At 40.3% G+C, this 21,341-nt stretch overlaps 1 protein-coding gene across 2 annotated transcripts in view; it reads right to left on the bottom strand.

The window, feature by feature from the left end:
* The window catches only part of MCF2L2 (MCF.2 cell line derived transforming sequence-like 2), a 254,266-nt gene that overhangs the window by 51,062 nt on the left and 181,863 nt on the right, over nt 1-21,341 (bottom strand). For both annotated transcript variants that reach the window (XM_088025244.1, XM_028100844.2), the window contains exons 16-22: nt 18,948-19,014; nt 17,900-18,015; nt 16,659-16,728; nt 12,225-12,317; nt 11,435-11,527; nt 7,396-7,467; nt 5,211-5,336 (exon numbers count right to left, since the gene is read on the bottom strand). In XM_088025244.1, coding sequence (XP_087881370.1) covers nt 5,211-5,336; nt 7,396-7,467; nt 11,435-11,527; nt 12,225-12,317; nt 16,659-16,728; nt 17,900-18,015; nt 18,948-19,014 — 637 coding nt within the window. The remainder of the gene's footprint in view (nt 1-5,210; nt 5,337-7,395; nt 7,468-11,434; nt 11,528-12,224; nt 12,318-16,658; nt 16,729-17,899; nt 18,016-18,947; nt 19,015-21,341) is intronic.

Below are 21,341 nucleotides of genomic sequence, written 5' to 3'. Positions count from 1 at the left end.
TGAATCAGGAAAGAAGAAGTCAAACTCTCACTCTTTGCAGATGATATGATACTTTATGTGGAAAACCCAAAAGACTCCACCCCAAAACTGCTAGAACTCATACAGGAATTCAGTCAAGTAGCAGGCTATAAAATCAATGCACAGAAATCAGTGGCATTCCTATACACCAACAACAAGACAGAAGAAAGAGAAATTAAGGAGTCGATCCCATTTACAATTGCACCCAAAACCATAAGATACCTAGGAATAAATCTAATCAAAGAGGCAAAGGATCTGTACTCAGAAAACTATAAAATATTCATGAAAGAAATTGAGGAAGACACAAAGAAATGGAAAAACGTTCCATGCTCATGGATTGGCAGAAAAAATATTGTGAAGATGTCAATGCTACCTAGAGCAATCTGCATATTCAATGCAATCCCCATCAAAATACCATCCACTTTTTTCAAAGAAATGGAACAAATAATCCTGAAATTTGTATGGAACCAGAAAAGACCCCGAATAGCCAGAGGAATGTTGAAAAAGAAAAGCAAAGCTAGCGGCATCACAATTCCGGACTTCCAGCTCTATTACAAAGCTGTCATCATCAAGACAGTATGGTACTGGCCTAGAAACAGACACATAGATCAATGGAACAGAATAGAGAGTCCAGAAATGGACCCTCAACTTTATGGTCAACTCATCTTTGACAAAGCAGGAAAGAATGTCCAGTGGAAAGAAGACAGTCTCTTCAATAAATGGTGTTGGGAAAATTGGACAGCCACATGCAGAAGAATGAAACTGGACCATTTCCCTATACCACACACAAAAATAGACTGAAAATGGTTGAAAGACCTAAATGTGAGAGAGGAGTCCATCAAAATCCTAAAGGAGAACACAGGCAGCAAACTCTTCGACCTCTGCCGCAGCAACTTCTTCCTAGAAACATCACCAAAGGCAAGGGAGGCAAGGGCAAAAATGAACTATTGGGACCTCATCAAGATAAAAAGCTTTTGCACAGCAAAAGAAAGAGTCAACAAAACCAAAAGACAACCGACAGAATGGGAGAAAATATTTGCAAATGACATATCAGATAAAGGGCTAGTATCTAAAATCTATAAAGAACTTCTTAAACTCAACACCCAAAGAACAAATGATCCAATCAAGAAATGGGCAGAAGACATGAACAGACATTTTTCCAAAGAAGACATCCAAATGGCCAACAGACACATGAGAAAGTGCTCAACATCGCTCGGCATCAGGGAAATCCAAATCAAAACCTCAATGAGATACCACCTCACACCCGTCAGAATGGCTAAAATTAACAAGTCAGGAAATGACAGATGTTGGCAGGGATGTGGAGAAAGGGGAACCCTCCTACACTGTTGGTGGGAATGCAAGCTGGTGCAGCCACTCTGGAAAACAGTATGGAGGTTCTTCAAAAAGTTGAAAATAGAGCTACCATATGATCCAGCAATTGCACTACTGGGTATTTACCCCAAAGATACAAATGTAGGGATCCGAAGGGGTACGTGCACCCCGATGTTTATAGCAGCAATGTCCACAATAGCCAAAGTGTGGAAAGAGCCAAGATGTCCATCGACAGATGAATGGATAAAGAAGAAGTGGTATATATATACAATGGAATATCATGCAGCCAGCAAAAGGAATGAGATCTTGCCATTTGCAACGATGTGGCTGGAACTGGAGGGTGTTATGCTTAGTGAAATAAGTCAATCAGAGAAAGACATGTATCATATGACCTCACTGATATGAGGAATTCTTAATCTCAGGAAACAAACTGAGGGTTGCTAGAGTGGTGGGGGGTGGGAGGGATGGGGTAGCTGGGTGATAGACATTGGAGAGGGTATGTGCTATGGTGAGCGCTGTGAATTGTGCAAGACTGTTGAATCACAGATATGTACCTCTGAAACAAATAATACATTATATGTTAAAAAAAAAAAGGAAGATAGCAGGAGGGGAAGAATGAAGGGGGGGAATTCGGAGCGGGAGACGAACCATGAGAGATGATGGACTCTGAAAAACAAACTGAGGGTTCTAGAAGGGAGGGGGTGGGAGGATGGGTTAGCCTGGTGATGGGTATTAAAGAGGGTATATTTACCTGCATGGAGCACTGGGTGTTATATGCAAATAATGAATCATGGAACACTACAACAAAAACTAATGATGTAATGTATGGTGATTAACATAACATAAAAAAAAAAAAAAGAAATAAAATACCTGGCCTTATCCCACAAAACTTGCAATAAAAGTACTTCCTTTATTGAAAGACGTAAATTTGTCCCAGAAAATAAAAATATTTCATTCAACCTTTAGTATTCAACTTTGGAACTGGTTCCTGACCAGCCAGGATTTAAAAGGATCCTACACATATCTCTATTTTTTTTTTAAAGATTTTATTTATTCATTTGACAGAGACAGACACAGCAAGAGAGGGAACACAAGCTGGAGGAGTGGGAGAGGGAGAAGCAGGCTTCCTGCTGAGCAGGGAGCCTGATGCGGGGCTCGATCCCATGACCCTGGGATCATGACCTGAACCGAAGGCAGACGCTTAACCAACTGAGCCACGCAGGCGCCCCTACATATCTCTATTTTATGTGTTAGATTGAGAAGAGGGGAACCTTTTTTTTTCGCAAATGGAAGGAAGTAAATGACATCTCAGTGATCCATAAAGCAAACTTTCTTAAAACAAAAAAATATAAAATTCCTGTGACTGAATTAAATTGAGAACTGAACGTACACAACAGGAGTAAAATGTAAATATCAGGAGGGAATTTTTTTCTAGTTATTTTAATTATGCATTCACCCACTCAGGTTCAATGTCTTTCCTTTTCAAAACCAGGCCAATATTGGATGTTAAGTAGAGAAACTAACAGTTAAGTTCTGGGTTCATTCACACACTCAGCATGTGATTTTTAGCATCTTGTGATAAGATTCTACAAAGCTGAGTCAAAGAATCTTAGAATCATTAGATGTGAGTTAGGAGTAGCTGAACTGTTAGTAGACTCTAAACAAAATCAGACGAAGAATGCATTGAGAGAATGAATGGCACTCTGGATAGGGAGTGAAGAAATCCAAGAAGTGGTCCAAGCTGATGCACAATGTGGTCTTGTGTGAGTTAACTCTTCTTTCCGTGGATCTACTCATGAATCAGAAAGGGAAAATTTCACTGCCTGCTCTCCCATAATTCAATAGGATTATACAAAACTGTCAGGGTAAAGTAGCTAATGTACTAGATGTAAAGCAAGTTAAAATAGTGAAAAAAAAAAACAATAGAGTTTATGTCAAAGGTGCAATTCTGAGGACATATGGGAGAAAAAAGTTCTTTGCATTGATGTAAAGAATATCTACAATTCTATAAGCTGGTTCACCTTATTTGCATGCAAGCTGGCTTGGAATGAAATTAGAGTAGATTGCTATTTACTCACATTTTACTAATTATTTTCTCATAACTTCCTCCTCCTCTGATAATCACACTCAGAATAATAACTGGGAGTTTCCTGCTCTGTGAATGGTTTCTGGGACATTCATTTGATTCAGGGAAGTGTATATCTAATAGGGGTCACTGACATGTGTTCAGGCATAAAAAGAGCAGAAAGATGTCCCAAAATGATTAAATAAATGGCTCCCTTGAGTTTCCTTAAATGAAGAAGGAAAAAATTATTACCAAGAAGATGATCCCCTCCCACACATACCTTGTGGTTCATGAATACCCTCCTGAATCATTCATCAGTAGTAAGCAGAGAACACTCTTGAGTCCCAGGGGACAGTAACAGCATCACTACCTGGATCACTGTGGACCCAGTGGGGCTGCTTCTGAGATGCTGGCCAGGGAAATACCAGGAAGGAGGGAAATAAAAAGATCATGGGGTTTTTTTTTTGCCCCTAATTAATTTGCATGGCTTGACTTATGACCAGGAAAGAAAAGAAAGGTCATTTCTCTTGGCCAGACCTCAATGAACAAACAGTATGTTAAAGCCAGGTAAAAATGAAAAGGAAAAAGAGAGAAGGAAAAGTATCTGTCTGAAGTGTAATCCTCAAAATTCTTCATCCTTCTAATGGTAGACAGAATAGCCTTCCAAAGAGGTCCGCATCCTAACCCCTGGAATTTGAGAATATTTCAGGTTACATGACAAATGGGAATTAAGGTTGCAGATGGAATTAGGATTGTTCATCAGCCGACTTCAAGATGGCCAATACTGTGGATGAATGGGTGGGTCCAATGTAATCACAGAGTCCTCAAAAGTGGAAGAGAAGCAGAAGAGAAGGTCAGGATGATGTGAGTCAAGAAGAACTTTGACAATGGAAGGAGAAACCATGAGCGAGGGGATGTGTGGGGCCTTGGTAAGCTGGACAAGGCAAGGAAACATTCTCTCCCAGAGCCTCCCAATGAAAGCAGACACCTTGATTTTAGCCTAGTGAGACTGTGTTGTACTTCTGACCTATGGAACTATAATATAATACATTTGTGCTGCTCTAAGCCACTAAGGGTGTAGTAATTTGTTATGACAAGGATGAAAAACTAATCCATCTGAGTCAAGATCTAGAGCACCCCCAGTGAAACCCAGCTGAATAGCAATGATGTCTCAGTCCCAAGGAGCTCATCTGGTTCCAGAGGGTGGCCTGCTTTTCTAGAATCCCTGGGACTGACCCACTCAGAGTTTACCCTCATGCCCGTGTTGAGAGGGCTCAACTCCCCAGCACTGCCTCTTCTGGTATTTTTCTTCAACCATTTGGATTACAGAATATACGATATATGCTTGTTGGTCCTCTTCTGAGATCAGTGACGTAAAAATGGAGTTAGGCTTTGACTCAGGACCCACTTTCAAAGGACTTTGCATAGAGAAAATCTGAGGCAGGAAGGAAAATCTTTTAATCTTTTAATAGTGCCATGAGTCAGAGAATAAATTACTCCTTCAGCACCTTCCTCTGCCCATCTATGTTCTGGCCTCTGAGTTCCTGGTCATTCCAGAGTGTGGGTCAGTCTCAACATTCAGGACCCCAAGCAGTCAAACCCAAGACTCCTGAAAATGCTGAGAGGCTGCCTGGATTCCCACAGCACAGATTTGCTGCACAATTTAGGCTACTTTCCTCAGAGTCAGATTCCTTCACCACAGGTCCCCTCTCTACCTTTACCACAGCATCTCCTACCTTTGTAATATTGTGCCTGACTTTTGCTGAACTATTTCCATACTTGCTATGGCCCATACCGGACATCCAGTGACTGCTGCCAGGTCCACGGCCAACTCACAGGACTTGATCAAATCCTCCAACATGGCCAAAGCTTGCTGTAGTTCAGCTGAGAATGCGGAGTCCTTGGTCCTCTTTGGCCCATTCTGTGTAAACCAAATGCCTTGTTGGAAATCAAAAGGTAAACCATCTAACCAAGTGAACTAGGAAAACAGGACAGAAATAACGAGCCATGGATCCGGCCAGCACAAAGATGGAGAAGGTGGATACATGGATCTCTTGCCCTGCTCCCAAAGAATGGTGGCTAAAGATACTTCCTGGTTTACATATATGATATACACACTAGCAAAATCATCGACCACACCTTCTGTACATTGCACTCATTAAGAATGGAGTTCATAAAATCATGGACATTATGCTGCATAAGAAACATACTGACCTTTAAAGCATGGAAAACCCAGACCCTTTAAATAGGCTGCTCTTCCTTTTTACACCCCTAGCCCAGGAGCCTATTGAAAAGTAAAATCTGAGTATCATATTCCTGAATGTAATGTGAAAGTCCTATTCCTATGGGTAAAATTATACTTAAAACCATCGCAGGGAGGATATTTGTAATCTCCTATAGAAGCAGAGAATGAGCTTCCATGTGGAGGTTTACTCATGATTTACATGTAAATGCCATAACTGTTGCATTTGCCACCTTGAATCCCCACACCCCGCCCAAGCTCTGCCCTTCCTCCCTCTTCTCCTTCCCCAGTCTTTCTCACATTCTACCACCATTAAAGACACCAAAGAGATAAGCCAACAAGGTCTGCACCTCCCAAACAGGAAGACTCAGCATTGAGTACAAACACTATAACTGCTAATTCAAGAGACCAATGTTCCAGTTATTACTACTGAGACACTTAGGACATAATAGGGATGATTGTTTCAGTGTGTAAGTCTTTTGCTTACAGTTCCAGTATTTTATTCCCCTGCTACCTACGTGGCATATTTATCTGTTCTATGGTAAATACCAACAAAAAAATTTTGGTTTCTTCCTTTTTTTTTTCTTTTTAACACATCGATTTCTATAACAAAAAACAGACAGCTCTTTGCTGCCCCTCCCCTCCCTGTATAGTCCGATCTCTTTTTGTCCTCTACGTGTGATGTAAGCAAAGGTTTGTGTATTCTCCTAATCTTTGCCTAAGCACTGAGGATTAGCTTCTTTGGATCAGAGATATGAGTGACAGGGCCAATGAATGCCATTGGATTCTTACCCTCTCACTCATATAAACATGCTCCAGGTGCTGGGAGAAGACAACAGACTCTCACCTGAATTTTTTGTAATATCATCAATAAAGGATTACATTCTTACACCAGGGGTCTTCCTTTTTATTCAACACTTAAAACTCAACTTCCTTTTAGAGACTCAACTGTTCCAATTCCCTCTCCTTCCCACTAACGCTCCTCCCACAAACATAGCAGGTAGCTACTTTAACATTGTGTAATGCAGGGCTCAGAAACACCCTTACAAACATTATTAAACTAACTCAGCCTAGCCCCCCTTGCTCCAGGCTATATTACCTGTGTCTTGAGCTTCTCTTAATTTCAAGGAGTCCCTACCATATATACTGAGCAGAGAAGGACTGCTTCTCATGTTATTCTTGTTAAAACTAGAATATTCTATAGAAAATTTAAAAGAAACCCCACTCCTAAGTCACAGATCTCTTCCCAGTACAGTATGGTCACCATTTCTTCCGAGGGAACCTTGGCTGTCTTAGAATTCACACCCACAAACACACTTAGAGGTGAACAGGGCATAATGTATGCAAATTAGATATACTAAGAAGCACAAACAAGTAAATATAAATCATACATAATCCTACCCTGCAGGAAAACCACAGCAGAGATTTTATCATATTTACTTCCAGTCTTTTATGTAAGCATTTTACACATTCACTTAATTTTGTATTCCTGTTAAAACATTTTTATGTGTAGGAAAAAATATATATTACTAGTTATCCTGTTACAAAACCTCACTTTGAAATTGCCTTTAATTTTTTTGTTTTTTCTGTGACTACAAATTATAAGATACATGCTATTTTAGAAAATTTAAATAATAAAGATCATAAACAAGAAAAACAAAATTGCTATAAATCTGCCCACCCATAGACAAACACCATTAACAGTTAGTTATATAAAACAATATTTAATATACAGTACCTTAGCCAAACCTCCTTCTTGGTCACCGGAGTCTATCCCCAAATCCTCAGGAGACTCAAAATCCAGCAGACCCTGCATTAACCCAGAAGTCTTATTGGAAATCAAAAAGTAGAATGCCAACAAAATCTACTGTGCTACCTCCAGCCAATGCTGAATTAACAGAGGACGTACTTTCCACAAACAGAATTATATTGGACACACTGTTTTGTAGCCTGTTTTTTCTCACTCAACAATGTATCATGAACATTTTTCCATTACATTATGTTTTAAAACAAGTTTTTTAGTTGTAGCAGTGTCACATCCTGTAGATAAATCATAATTCATTAATCCCCCTTACTTTTAAACATTTAGGTTCAATAATTTTTTACAATAATAATGATCTTTGTGCTTTTTTCCCCAAGGATAAGTTCCTAGAAGTGAAATGGTCAATGTTAAAAGTTCTTTTTTTTTTTTTTTTTTAGGATTTTATTTATTTGGTGGGGGGAGAAGCAGAAAGAGAGGGACAAGTAGACTCTGTGCTGAGCATGGAGCCCAATGTGGGGCTTGATCTCAAGACCCTGAGATCATGACCTGAGCTGAAATCGAGAGTTGGATGCTTAACCAATTGAGCCACACAGGCACCCCAATGTTAAAAATTCTGATGCGTACTTCCAAGTTCTTTACAGAAGGACTATGTTCCCACCAGTCATATATGAAAGTTTATTTCACCAGCCCCCACCCTACATGGAGTATTAACATTTAACCAAAAAGTTTTGCCAATTCAATCAACAGAGAAATCCTACCTCCTTGTTTTAATTTGAATTTCTCAAATAACTGGTGAGGTGGAACTTTCAAAACAAAAATGTTTGCTATTAACATTTATTCTTTTGTAAACTGCCTATGTCCTCCATTTATTTTTTAATTATTTTCTTTTTTATTTCAACGTTGAGGTATAATTGGCATATAAAATTGTTAGGTATTCAAAATGTATATGGTGATGATTTGATATATGTATATATTGTAAAAGGATTTCTTCCATCTAGTTAATTAACACATCATTACTTCACATATTTATCTTTTTTTTTTTTTGGCAAGAACATTTAAGTCCCACTCTTAGAAAATTTCAATTATATAATACACTGTTATCGATAGTCACCATGTTTTACATCAGATCCTCACACCTTATTCATCTTGTAAACTGAAAGTTTATATCCTTTTACCAACCTCTCCCTATTCTTTTTTCTAATAGTAGTCTTTCATTTTTTTAAAAGAAGAAAAATGAATATCACTCCTATGACATGAGTCGCATTACACAGGAAATGAGCATAACCACCTATTCTAGAACATCCTTCTTATAATAAGCAAAATTTATTATTAACAAATAATGCACCATTTTCCAAATCACATCTTAAAATCCAGGTAAGAAAAATTCTCTACATTAAATTTGATAGTTTTGGGGTGCCTTCAGCTCAGGTCATGTTAAGTGTCTGCCGTCAGCTCAGGTCATGACCCCAGAGTCCTGGGATGGAGCCCCGCATCAGGCTCCCTGCTCAGCAGGGAGACTGCTTCTCCCTCTGCCCCTCCCCCTGCTTGGCTCTCTCTCTGTCTAATAAATAAATAGAATCTTAAAAAAAAAATAAATAAATCTGATAGTTTCCATACATCACTTAGCCTCTTTGACATAAATCATGACCTCAATAAAAGTGAATTCCTGTTGTCCCTAAATGCATCTATTTCTAATATATGTTAATAAATAATATATTGTTTAATCAGCTTGCCATGAGTCATTACACATTATGTACATTATGTATTCAAAAAATTCTGTCACAAGTGTTAATTTTCATATCTCAGAAAAGATTTGAGCATTTCATAGGTATTTCTTTTTTGTTTTTGTTTTTTTAAATTACTAACTTCTATGAGGTCATTATTAAGATCTGTCCTGTATCTTGCTAATATTATATTTCACACAGTTTTTCATGTGTCTGTTTTTAATGGCATTATCTATCATTCCCTTCCCTTTCTTTTGTACTCGGAAAAAGCCTTCTCACACCAGAATTCCACGATCCTTTCTAAGCCAGGGGGCCATCAGTCAGACACCAGTGCTCCCAAAGAAGATGATGGTAGGCCCTGCAGAATGAGCTCTGTCCCTCAGGGTGGAGAACACTACGAAGTTCTTCCTTTCTTCACAGGCGTGCCAGTGGTTTGGACTTGTTTTTCCAGCACGCAGCAAGCTTAGCTATGGGGAAAACTGGTTTGCCCTGAATAGGCTCTCATTGTTTCACATCCCTGAGGAATATTTTATAGTGATTCTGTCTCATTTCCTGAGTGACATGAAACTAACAAAATTCTCTAATTACTTTTAACATGTGTTACCTCGTTTATGCTCCCAAAAAGCATACCAGGAAAAGACTAGTACTACCTTCACTTCACAGCTGAGGAACCTGAGGCAGAGAGAGGTTAAGTAATTTGCCTGTGTTCATGCAGTCTGGAAGCGGCAGAGCTGGATCCACACCCCAGATGGCTAACTCCTCAGTCTGGGTTTCTAATCACTGCGCCCTGTAGCCCTCTGTGTATGGTACAGAACTTCGCTCTTGAGGCAACATCGCTTCTGTGGGAAAACTCGGGCATTTCAGTGCCCGACGGACCCAGACGGAGGTGGTGAAGACCCCCCACTCGTCCTGCTCCTTCCTCACTGGGTAGGACTCGTACAGCTCGGATGACAGTAAAGATGGGTTGGTCAGAGGAGTGTGAGGCTCTACGTGAGCACTGTATGGAGACACACTCACAGATGCCATGGTGGAGGGAAGCATTGGGGCTCATTCCCATTCCCACACTGCTGTGGCATCTCTATGGATAAAACAACGGCTGCTATGCATTCCAGGAAGCTTCCTGGGGGTCAGCCCCGAGCGAGTTGTCTACAGGCATTACCTACTGGCTCCGCACAGCAATCCTGTGGAGGAGGTTCTAGTATCCCCACCCGACACATGAGAAAACCAAGGCCTAAAACGTCCAGGAGTGCCATATGTGGTGACGGCAGGGCCGGTCCAGCTGAGGTTGGGACTGCTGAGGCAAAGCTGAAAGGGGCAGCTTTTTCTGAGGGCAGAATGTTAGGCAATGAGCTTAACCTCCCCGAGCCTCAGTTTCTTCACACTCCAGAGTCCTTCTGGTGTGTCTGATTGTGGGGATTAAATAAGAAGTACATATGGGAAGGTCCCCATTAAACAGCAGGTGCTTGTGTTTTTTGTTTTTCATTTTTGTTGTTGTTGTTGTTGTTTTGAGAGATAGTAGCCACTGGGCAAGAGCTACTTATAAAGGTTAACTCAAAACACAAGTTGGAGAAGGGGCCCAAAACTTTCCCTCAGCTCACAGGCAGGGAGGCAGCCTGACAGAGCCTTCTCTCCTGTTTGGGGTGTCTGGGAGTGCTCTCCTGCAGGTGTGCTGTTGGCAGACAGAGAACGAACCACCTAGGGGTTCAGCAGAGCAAAATGCCCTCTATTACGTTGCTCTTGAGAAAGATCCTTAATCGAAGGATGGAGGTACATACTGTAAAAGGAGAAAAGACTCCAGTTTTGCCTTCTCCCTTCCATTGTTTTAATGCACAGAAAATTGTGACTCAGGGAACATCAAACCTCTTTTCTGAAGCTCCTTGCCTCATCTGTAAAATGGAGCAGATGATATCTTGCCTGTAGATACCTTATATGAGAGGACAGCCTCTGGCTGCCTCCCCGCTCTCTCAGTTGCCAGCAATGTGGTGGCATTCCCCTTTCTCCCTTTGCTCTCCAGGACCTCTCCTTCCCCAAACAAGCCTCCTGAGAGATTCATGTCTTAGGCCGCATGTTGGACCAGCCAGGCTTCCAGGTCCCTTTCGATTCTCTGATTCTTTGGTCCTCCTCACCGAGGTATGCTGCTTTGGACTTGGAGGACAGAAAAAGCCTAAAGGAGAGACATATCTTCTTCCCCTTTGGAAGACGAAGTCACAGCTCTGCATGTCTAAGGAAAAGAGCATCCTAGCACACACATGTTTTCCCAGCACAGGAAAGCACTGTCTCATCGACTTTACCTTCAACAGCATCTGGTATTTTATAAGTCTCTGGCTGGGTCCTCTGAGATACTTAAAAAGAGGGAGATTGTGATCCAGTTGGCGCTGGCATACCTTTAAAAGCCAAACAGAAACAAATGTAAAACAAAACCAACAACACATGGAGAGAACAAAGAGGCAGCATTTGAATACAAGAAATGAAACAGGCTCTTGGAGGGGGCTCTGGGGGGAAGAGATGCTGCTGTGTTGACCTGGTTAGTAATGTTATTGAGTCCTTGGGTGCCTTAGGAACAATGTGTCAAATGAGAGAAAGGGGAAAGAGGATGGCTGGGCTAATAATTCTAGATGCAGCTAGGGAAGCAGGACCATTTATTTCTTTTAGAAAGCAAGTCCACTGGAAGACAGTGGGGTACCTCAAATCCTGAAAAAGAGGCAGCCTGTCTTTGAGTTGTGTCTATTCAGGTCATTTTGAGTCTAGAAGTTACATGATGACTTACTAATATCATTCCAAGGAGCCCCAGAATGTGACCTTTTGGATTTAATTCCTTTTAAAAATTCCCCATCCTAGACGAGGACTCTGGTTTGCTCACCAGGCTAGAGCTGCTCCTCACAGGCCTGTCCCATAGAGACCCAGGGCCACATCAAAACTTCCAACATGTCATCTCAAAATAGGAGAGACTTTTAATAAACATAAATTCAAATGCCAAATTCCCCTGCCTCGTTCATACTTCTGATTTCTTTAAAGACTTGGCACACATAAACATTGTCCAGGAAAAACCATTTGTGCGAGACTTTGTGATCTCAACGTTACCCCAAAGAAGGTGCAGTCTTGACATTCTTGCCAGATTGCCCTAGCTCGGGGCAGATTCTTATGGTATTTAAAATATATTTGAAGATCTTCTTTCTGAGTGGGAAAAGAATTGGAACAAATTAATCAGGTTGTATTTTTCAGTAAGTGGACAGGATGATACTGTTTATTCATTCAAATATTCAATAAGCCTGAGTCTTTTCATGGTGTGAGGAACTGGGGATGCACGATAACCTCATGTTGGGGTGACTGTGTGATGGGAAGGTAAATAGAAGGTTCTAAACAACCGTAAGTCCTAAACACAGATACGAACAGGGTGCTGTGGAAACAACTACAGGATTCTGATAAATCGGTAAATTCATGAACAGGAGCGGGTTTTAATCTCCATCCTTCCTCCTCTGCTCTTTATCCAGGACATCACTGTCTCCCCAGAGTAGCTCTGCGGTGAAGTACAAAATTGACAGAAAAGGTGCTGGTAGCTGATGGCTCCTCCTCTCTCTCTCTCCCTATCTTCCTATTTTGATCATCATGATGCTAACTGCAGAAAATAAACCAAGAGACACCCAAAAGATAGAAACACCCCAAAAGGAAAATGTGGCAGCCTGAAGAAAACAAGTGCTAAGTCCTTTGGGCAACCCCCAAATCAGCAGGCTCTGCCTCAGACATCCCTTTCCACCTACAGCACCAGACTCTAAGACAGGAAACATTATATGACTAACTCAGAGCTAGAGATCAAGACGGATTCCAAGTGCTGTGTGACCTATTTCTCATTGCATCAAAGACCATGAGAGGTAGGCACATACCCACCAGTACCCTGGAGAGGTTGCTCCCAGCCTATGGAGTCAGCTTGCCAGCTTCATCCACTCCGTCACGCGCACCTGGACCACAGCATCTATGCTGGTCACAGAGCCTGTGCTGTCTGGGGAGGGGGGAAGCCTATGGGGCTGCATCCTGGTGGATTTCCATGTCCCTGTCTTTCTCAGGCCAACTCTTGATGGCCTTCATGTGGACATAGGTCACTGTTTTCCTCACAGCTTCAACTATGTCTATTTCTTTCCATTTCTGCTTGTAGAAGGAAGGAAGATGGCTCTTAAGAAATGTTCTTCAGACAGGTTAAGGAACTAGAATAATAACTCAGAGCAGCCCACACACAGGGAACACTCCTGCCATACCACAGGCCAGACTTATAAAATATTACAAATTGATGAAGGCATCTCACCCACATTGGGTCTGTCAGAGCACAAAATCATTGGCCTTTAGCTCCTAAAAGAATTCAAGGTTTCAGGGCTTTCAACACTAACCATCAGAAGATTATATAAAATTTGGAGGAGATCCTCCCACCCAGTGAAACATCCTCAAAAGTCAGCCACCTTTCCCCAAACTTTCCCAGCAACAGAGGCACATGGTTCTCTTGGGGGATGCTGAGCTGAAAAGTGTACTCCTCAAACCCTCACTCCCTGGTACTATGTCTACACTTTGAGCAAGGCAGAACACCATAGGCCTTCAAGCACCAAAACACGACTGTTGACCTACAATTGCTCTTCAATCCAAAATTCCTTAAAGAAAGGATACACACTGACCAGCAGCATATAAAAGTGCCCAACTATCCTCACCTGCCTATAGAACAAATCAGGAGGCTAAAAAAATAACTGCTACCAAAAACTCCTATTCACATATGATCATTTACGCATTAGGATGGTGGGCTCTGATGGTGGATGGTCCAGGTTCAGTTCTTGGCTTTGTCAGTTCCAAACCAAATGGCCCAAGTTCAGTTACTCAACCTCCCTATACTTCAGTTTTCTCATCTATTAAGTGGGTTCACAACAGCAGTCAACTAGGACTACTATGAGATTAAATGAGACAATGTATAGAAACTTCTCAACAAATGCCCAATACGTATGGAGCACCCAATATATGGTAGCCAGTGACAAGACATTTTTTACTTTGTAAAACCCTTCTGTATACACTATTTTATTAGATTTCCACAACAACTTTACATATTGGTATTATTAAGCCTATTGTATGGAGGAGGGAAGTGAGACTCCGGGGGTTTAAGTGACTTAACATGAGGTCACGCAGATAGCAAGTGGCTCAACTTCGCAAGAAGTTACATTTCCTGAGTCCCACCCCAGGGCTCTTCCCATTTTGCCTTGTCACATCTCAGAGCTAATGGAACTCAAAGTAGACTATTGACAAATATCATTCTATGTAGAGCCTGGTCTCTGGGGCAGAATCTTCCTGGATTCTGCAGACTAGAGAGTCTGATTAAAATATTTGGCCAGAGCAATATTTCAAAACTCATTTTCATGATTAATGGAATTCTGCAAATATTACTGAGAAAAGGTCAGTTGTTGTAGTAGATAACGGGTGAGGGGCCCACCTCATTGGCTAACAAATACACAGCAACAGCCAGTTCCCTCAAGGAGCCTCAAAGATTACCTAATCATGGTTTTTAATTACTCCATCTGTCCCAGACTAATAACTTTATGATGGAGAAGAATTTATTACCTGTACTATGTCTCCAACATCATAAATCACATAGGATCATATGCAGTGTTTATATGCAGGTGTGGATTAATGATTTCTCAGGTTTCTCCCAACATGGGGGACTATAGAAGGCTTTGCAAAACTTTAGGTGAGGAATTCTTCTAGGAAAAGATGTTTTGTCAGCAATTCCTTAACCATTGCCTTACACTTGGACAATTGTTTTTTATCATATCCATTTCTTCCCCACAGGAATTCGGTCCTTTTCTCATCCAACAATTTAAATAAGTCTTTGCAATAATGACATAAGCAATTATAAAATATTTCTAAGCTCTGAAACTAGACTTCACATTGGTGGTTTGATGAGTGCAAAATTACAAAGTAGTACAAAACACGAATAATGCTATAAAGTAATTCAAAAAGGAAATTAATTAGATTAAATACAACATAGTTTTCAGTGTACCTTGAATTTTGGCACTTGACAAAAAACCTATGATGAGGTTGTGGTGGAAAAGCCCATACAGGCTGTGGAAAAGGCTTTCTAAGCTGGCAAGAGTTCTGAGGGTTGAAGGCTCTGTTTCTCTGTTACGTCAAATGCCTTGAAACCTGGGCATTTGTGTTTGCTTGCTCTCAGTTTATCACACGTACTGCTCTTAGACTTATCAGCCTTAATTTGGGTTGTTTAAAATGTTTAAGTTGTTTCGTCTGTTGTCTCAGGCTCACAAAAAGAAAAAGAAGGAAGAGAATGAAAAGAAGAGCTAGTTGAGAGAGAGGAGAAATGCAAAAGACTTAGAAAGTCCAGGGCATGAGGATCCTCTGCATAGTCCTCCCAAGGGAAGAAAGTGCTTGGGGAGCGGTGCTAGGTAATACATGTCTCTGTACCGGCTCAATAGGCCCAAACAACTATTCACTGCCCAAAGCAGGGGTGCAGAGAGGGCAAGAGGGAAGACGTCTGTGCACGGAGAAGGGGAAGTAGTCAGAGATGGTGGTGTAGGGCAGGAAATCATAAATGGGGTACTAAGCATAAGAGGGACCATAGACACTGAACTCTACCTCTGGAACTAATAATACACTCTATGTTAATTAATTGAATTTAAATAAAATTTTAAAAAATAAGCTTTAGAATATGCTCCAAAGTTATTTTTTCATTAAGAATAAAAAATAAAGAGGTGCCTCGTGGCTCAGTCAGATAAGCGTCTGCCTTCGGCTTAAGGTCATGATCCCAGGATGCTGGGATTGAGCCTGTACCGTGTCTGGGTTCCCTCTCCCTCTGCCTGCCGCTTCCCCTGCTTGCATGCTCTCTCTCTCTCTGTCAAATAAATAAATAAAATCTTAAAAGAAAAGAATAAAAAATAAATAAATTCCAAACTGAAAAGTAAAAAAAAAAAAAGAGGGACCACAGATTTAACATATTCTAACCATCCTCTATGCTGTAAAAAAATAAAATGGAAGGAAAGACATTTTCTGAGACTTAGTTTAGCATCAGTACTTCTTCTCTTGAGAGTGTTAATACAACTTTAGTGAGGAATTTAAGCCTGCTGTGTGATTTTTGTTCGAAAACAGTTAGCTTGGGTGCCTGGGTGGCTCAGTTGTTAGGCCGCTGCCTTCGGCTCAAAAGAAAACAAACAAACAAACAAACAAACAAACAAAAAAACCCGTTAGCTTAGTCATTCAGAGGAGGATCATCTGTTTTGGGGGTCCAGTCCTCCATGTCACTGGGCTTTGCAGGAGGCCAAGCTTGTAAGTTGCTCCCATCTGTCATATGAGCCTAGTCAAACTGGACTCATCTCACGCTGAGTGACATATTACAAAAGGACTCCTGCTTTGCACTCAAAAGGCATGTGTAATTTTTGAGACCATTGGTGTTCCCATTTGCCCTTGCTCCTCACACAGAAAATTAAGGGCTAACTTTAATCCCATGGCTATTCTGAGTTTCTGGGAGCACAGACTTACTCTCTTGAGAAAGCAGCGTGCCAGAAGTTCAGGGTTTTCGGTACACTTTTCTAATTCTTTTAGAAAAGTCCTAGGGAAGGAAAAGTATAATCACATTTTGATTTTTTACATGTATGAAGTTAAAATACATAAGTTTTTTTCTTAAGTAAAATCACATAAGATTTTAAGAGGTGCTCAGAAAAATGCTGTTTTCCAGGCTTTATTGCTCTTGACTCATCTTCAACATACCAATTTGGAAGAAAAAAACATTCTGTGACATTACTAGGATTCCTTGAAGCCAACCACAGCTTGTCCTGATAATTCTAGGCACTAGCTGTAGACCGACAAGATGCGCTGATGCTCCCTGCTACATGAGAATCACATGAACATGAACTACTGTTGCTGTGTCTACTGCTAATATCACTGAGGGTTTGAGGCAAGCCAGGCATAAGCTAAGTACTTCATAAACAATATCTCATTTAATCCTCCACCAAACCTAGTAAGGTAGGGTCTCATAAATGTGAAACCCAAGGCATGGAAGAGGCTGAATAACTTCTCCAGGGAAGGTAGCAGAAATGGGATTTCCATTTCAGTTGTGTGTCTGACCAATGGACAAGAGACGGGGTTGGGAAACAATTGTGGGTCAATTCACCAAGGAGTCTCTTCTTTCCCATCAATTAGATGTGTGATTTGGGGTTGTTATACTGAGTAAAGAGAGGAAACGAGCTGCAGGTTCATCTGTGAAATGAAAGGCTTGGAAGATGATCTCCAAAGTCCCTTCCTCCTCTAATTCTCTAGAACTCAACACCCAAGCAGCCCTGGGCTAAAAGGACAACTTGTCCAACCAGTTAGCATTTTCCAACACCCTAGCTCCCAGCACTACTTGATGATAGTAGGTATGTGGACATGTGTCTTGGTGATCTTTGTATTCCCAACGCTGAACACAGTGCCTGACACAGAAGAGGTCCTCAATAAAGGCAGATACATGAATAGATAAATAAGCAAAGGAACACACAAAAAATATAACATTAATGCCTGACACTTGGTACATGCTCCATTGATGCCTTTCCCCTTCTCCCTCAGAGATCTATGGCACTTCTCCCCTCCTTCTCATCCCATCCCATCCCAACCAAGTCCATTGACTCTGGACTACTTGCCTAAGCCTGGCAATGTCTACACATGTTCATCTCCAAATCCCATCAGTCTGATTTCCATTTTTCTCTTACTTTCCATTTTTCCTGATAGTTCGAATTATTATATACCTGTTGTGAAATTCATAAAGTTCTCTAATATTCCCAAAGAGAAACTCCTTGTTATTCTGAAGAACATCTGGAATCAGATGCTTCAGCCAAATAAAATCCATTGGAGTGATATATCCCTGCAAAGGTGGAAACAAGATAGGTTTTACAGATAAGAACATTTAAGAGATGATCTGAATTAGCTTCTCTAGGGACCAAAACTTTAATAACTGGGAAACATGGCACACTTATTTCCTGAAAGCCATTTCATCAAATGCTTTCTTTTGATATGTATTATTCCCTTCATGTGTCCATCTTCAGAAGAAGGTGGTTAAATTTAAATGGCAGTGATAATAAAATGGCATTTTATAGAAAGAACAAATATATTTTTTAAATGTTTATGTTATACAAGTGTGAAAGCAAAAAACTTATCTATCATTTTACAACCAAATGCAATTACTACTGTTTTATTATATTTCCTTCATGACTTTTTAAAAGCTTATTTAATACTGTTTTTAGTTTAATCTTATAAGCATTTTTCAACATTGCTACATATTATTCAAAATATTTTGTAACAGTTGAATAATATTTCATTCAGCATGAATATCAGACTGTATTAACATCCCCTTTTTTATTGGAGATTTTATTTTCTTTTGATATTTTATTATAAAAATTCTATTATAACTTTGTACAGATCATTTATTTCTCAGATTATTCTCTTAGGAAAATAGGAAAAATTCAAATTTTCACTCTCAAGCAAAAAATCCTACTTGAAACAATTCTCCCTTATTAAATTATCAAAAATATTCAAATTATCATGTCCATTGTTGGCAACCTACTGGGCCCTGCTAAAATCAGTATGAATTGATACAATCCTTTGGAAGTTATTTAGTTACACGGATCACTAGTCATAAGAATGTTCTTATTCCTATTGGAAAGATACTTGTGATATTATAAGACCTGAACTCTTGGTGGAAATTCTAGAGACATACGGCAACTATTTTAAGTCTCTTTGTGCAACAGAACTCTAATTTGAATACATGCTTAATGTCCACTACCCCAGTCTACTTACATCAATTATGCTCTTAATCTCTTTTATATAAATCTCTTCCGTCTCAAGCAGGTCATGTATGATGCGCCTGAATCACGGCAGCAGGTGGGAATATGAAAGAGAAAGAGATGGAGGGAGGGAAGAGAGGGTTTTTAGAATTCTTTTAGAATAATGCTCATCACTACGGTTCCCTTGAGTGGCTTACCTACTTAGGTTGTGGTCAGTTCATTCTGTTCTACTGAATACCCAAGGCCAACAACTCACAAAAGCACATCTGATCACACTGGCATAAGAAGAAACAGTAAGGTCAGAGGACTCAAAATCTATCTGTACAGCCAATGAATGACCTGTCCTCTGGTGGGTCACAGTGTAGGGGTCAAAAAGGCAGAGATTGTGGAGTCAGAAATGCCAGGTTTTGATCCTTGGTCAGGAAGGCCTGCCCGACCCCTACATTGTATGTGTGGTTTCTGAGATTTTCTCTGCAGCTTTCTGCTGTTTCATTGCTCATATCAAGATGTTTGACCCGCATGGGTGGGACTTTGTTATGCATGAGGTTAGATGGATTCCAGTCCTGCTCCCTTTCTCTGGCATCTAATGTTTCAGTAGGATTGGTGTCCTCAGACAACAGACATGACTTCTGTCTGCTTTCCTTGAGGAAGGCAGGTGGGGGTTGTGGTGGGCAGAATGCTATGATGACCCCCCAGATTCCTGACCCCTTGCATACATACACCTCCTCCCAGTTAATTAACTGAACACTAATTTAGGTGCTACTGTGGAAGGTCTTTGCCATTCTGTTTTGTTCCAAATCAGTTGACCCTAAGATAGGTAGATTATCTGGTTGGGCTTTCCTAGTCTCATGAACTCATCAGATCTGGGTCTGGAAGTCAGAAAGACTGGAAGCATGAGAAAGCTTTAACACAAGGGAAGCTGTCCTTGGCTGACTCTGGAGATGGGAGAGGCTCTGTGATAAGGAACATAGGCTGTCTCTAGATTCTGAGAGTGGCCCCCAGTTAATAACCAGCAAGGAAACTGGGACTTTAGTTCTACAGTTGCAAGGAACTGAATTCTGCCACAACCAGATCAACTTAGAAGAGAATACTGAGCACAGCTGACCAACTTTATTTTAGCTCTGTGGGACCTGAGTAAAAAGCCAGTCATGCTGTGCCTGGACTTCTATCACAGGAAACTGGGAGCTGTTAAGTTAATGGTCATATTTTTTATAGCAATAGAAAAGTAATAGAAAGCATGAGGCCAGTCCCCACATCTATCTCCAGATAGACTGTTTTCTTTCTCTTCTCAGACACTTTTTCTTTTGGGCTTTCTTTTAGGCCTCTAAGTGAGTTAGTGTTTGTACAGGTGATCATGTGTGGAATACATACATTTATGGTTTCCTGAGAACTGTTGGTAGGTTATCTATTAAAAGGTAACCTATCCCAGTAATTTCTCTGACAATGGCCATAGCAACATTTTTCTAAATATGTCTCCTGAGGCAAGGGAAATAAAATAAAAAATAAATTATTGGGACTACATCAAAATAAAAAGCTTCTGCATAGCAAACAATCAACAGAACTAAAAGACAACCTATGGAATGGGAGAAGATATTTGTAAATGACATATCTGATAAAGAGTTAGTATCCAAAATACATAAAGAACTTATACAACTCAACACCAAAAAAAAAAATCCCAAATAATCCAATTAAAAATGAGCAGGGGACATGAACAGACATTTCTCCAAAGAAGACATACAGATGACCAACAGACACATAAAAAGATGCTCAACATCACTCATCATCAGGGAACTACAAATCAAAACTACAATGAGATATCACCTCACACCTGTCAGAATGGCTAAAATCAAAAAGACAAGAAACAACAAGTGTTGGTAAGGATGTGAAGAAAAAAGAACCCTTGTACAACTGTTTGTGGAAATGCAAACTGGTGCAGCCAGAGTGAGAAACAGTATGGAGTTTCCCCAAAAAAGTAAAAGTAGAATTCTAGTAATTCCACTACTAGGTTTTTACCCAAAGAATACAAAAACACTAATTCAAGAAAATATATGCATGCCTGTGTTTACTGCGGTATTATTTACAATCGCCAAGTTATGGAAGAAGTCCAAGTATTCATCAATAGATGAATGGATAAAGAAGAGGTGGTATAGGTCTACAGTGAGATATTGCTCAGTCATAAAATGAAATCTTGCCATTTGCAACAACACGGATGGATCTAGAGAGTATAAAGCTAAGGGAAATAAGTCAGTCACAGAAAGACAAATACCGTGTGATTTCACTCATAGGTGGAATTTAAGAAACAAAATAAATGAACAACAACAACCACAAAAAGAGACAAACCAAAAACAGACTCTTAACTATAGAGAACAAACTGATGGCTACCAGAGGGGAGGTGGATGGGAGGATG

The sequence above is a fragment of the Eumetopias jubatus genome, unplaced genomic scaffold, assembly GCF_037043125.1.
Source record: "Eumetopias jubatus isolate StellerSeaLion01/CBP00866 unplaced genomic scaffold, mEumJub1_p1.0 scaffold_1, whole genome shotgun sequence".
Taxonomy (NCBI): domain Eukaryota; kingdom Metazoa; phylum Chordata; class Mammalia; order Carnivora; family Otariidae; genus Eumetopias; species Eumetopias jubatus.
Note: the sequence above shows the minus strand (reverse complement) of the source record. Positions and strands in the feature narration are given on the sequence as shown.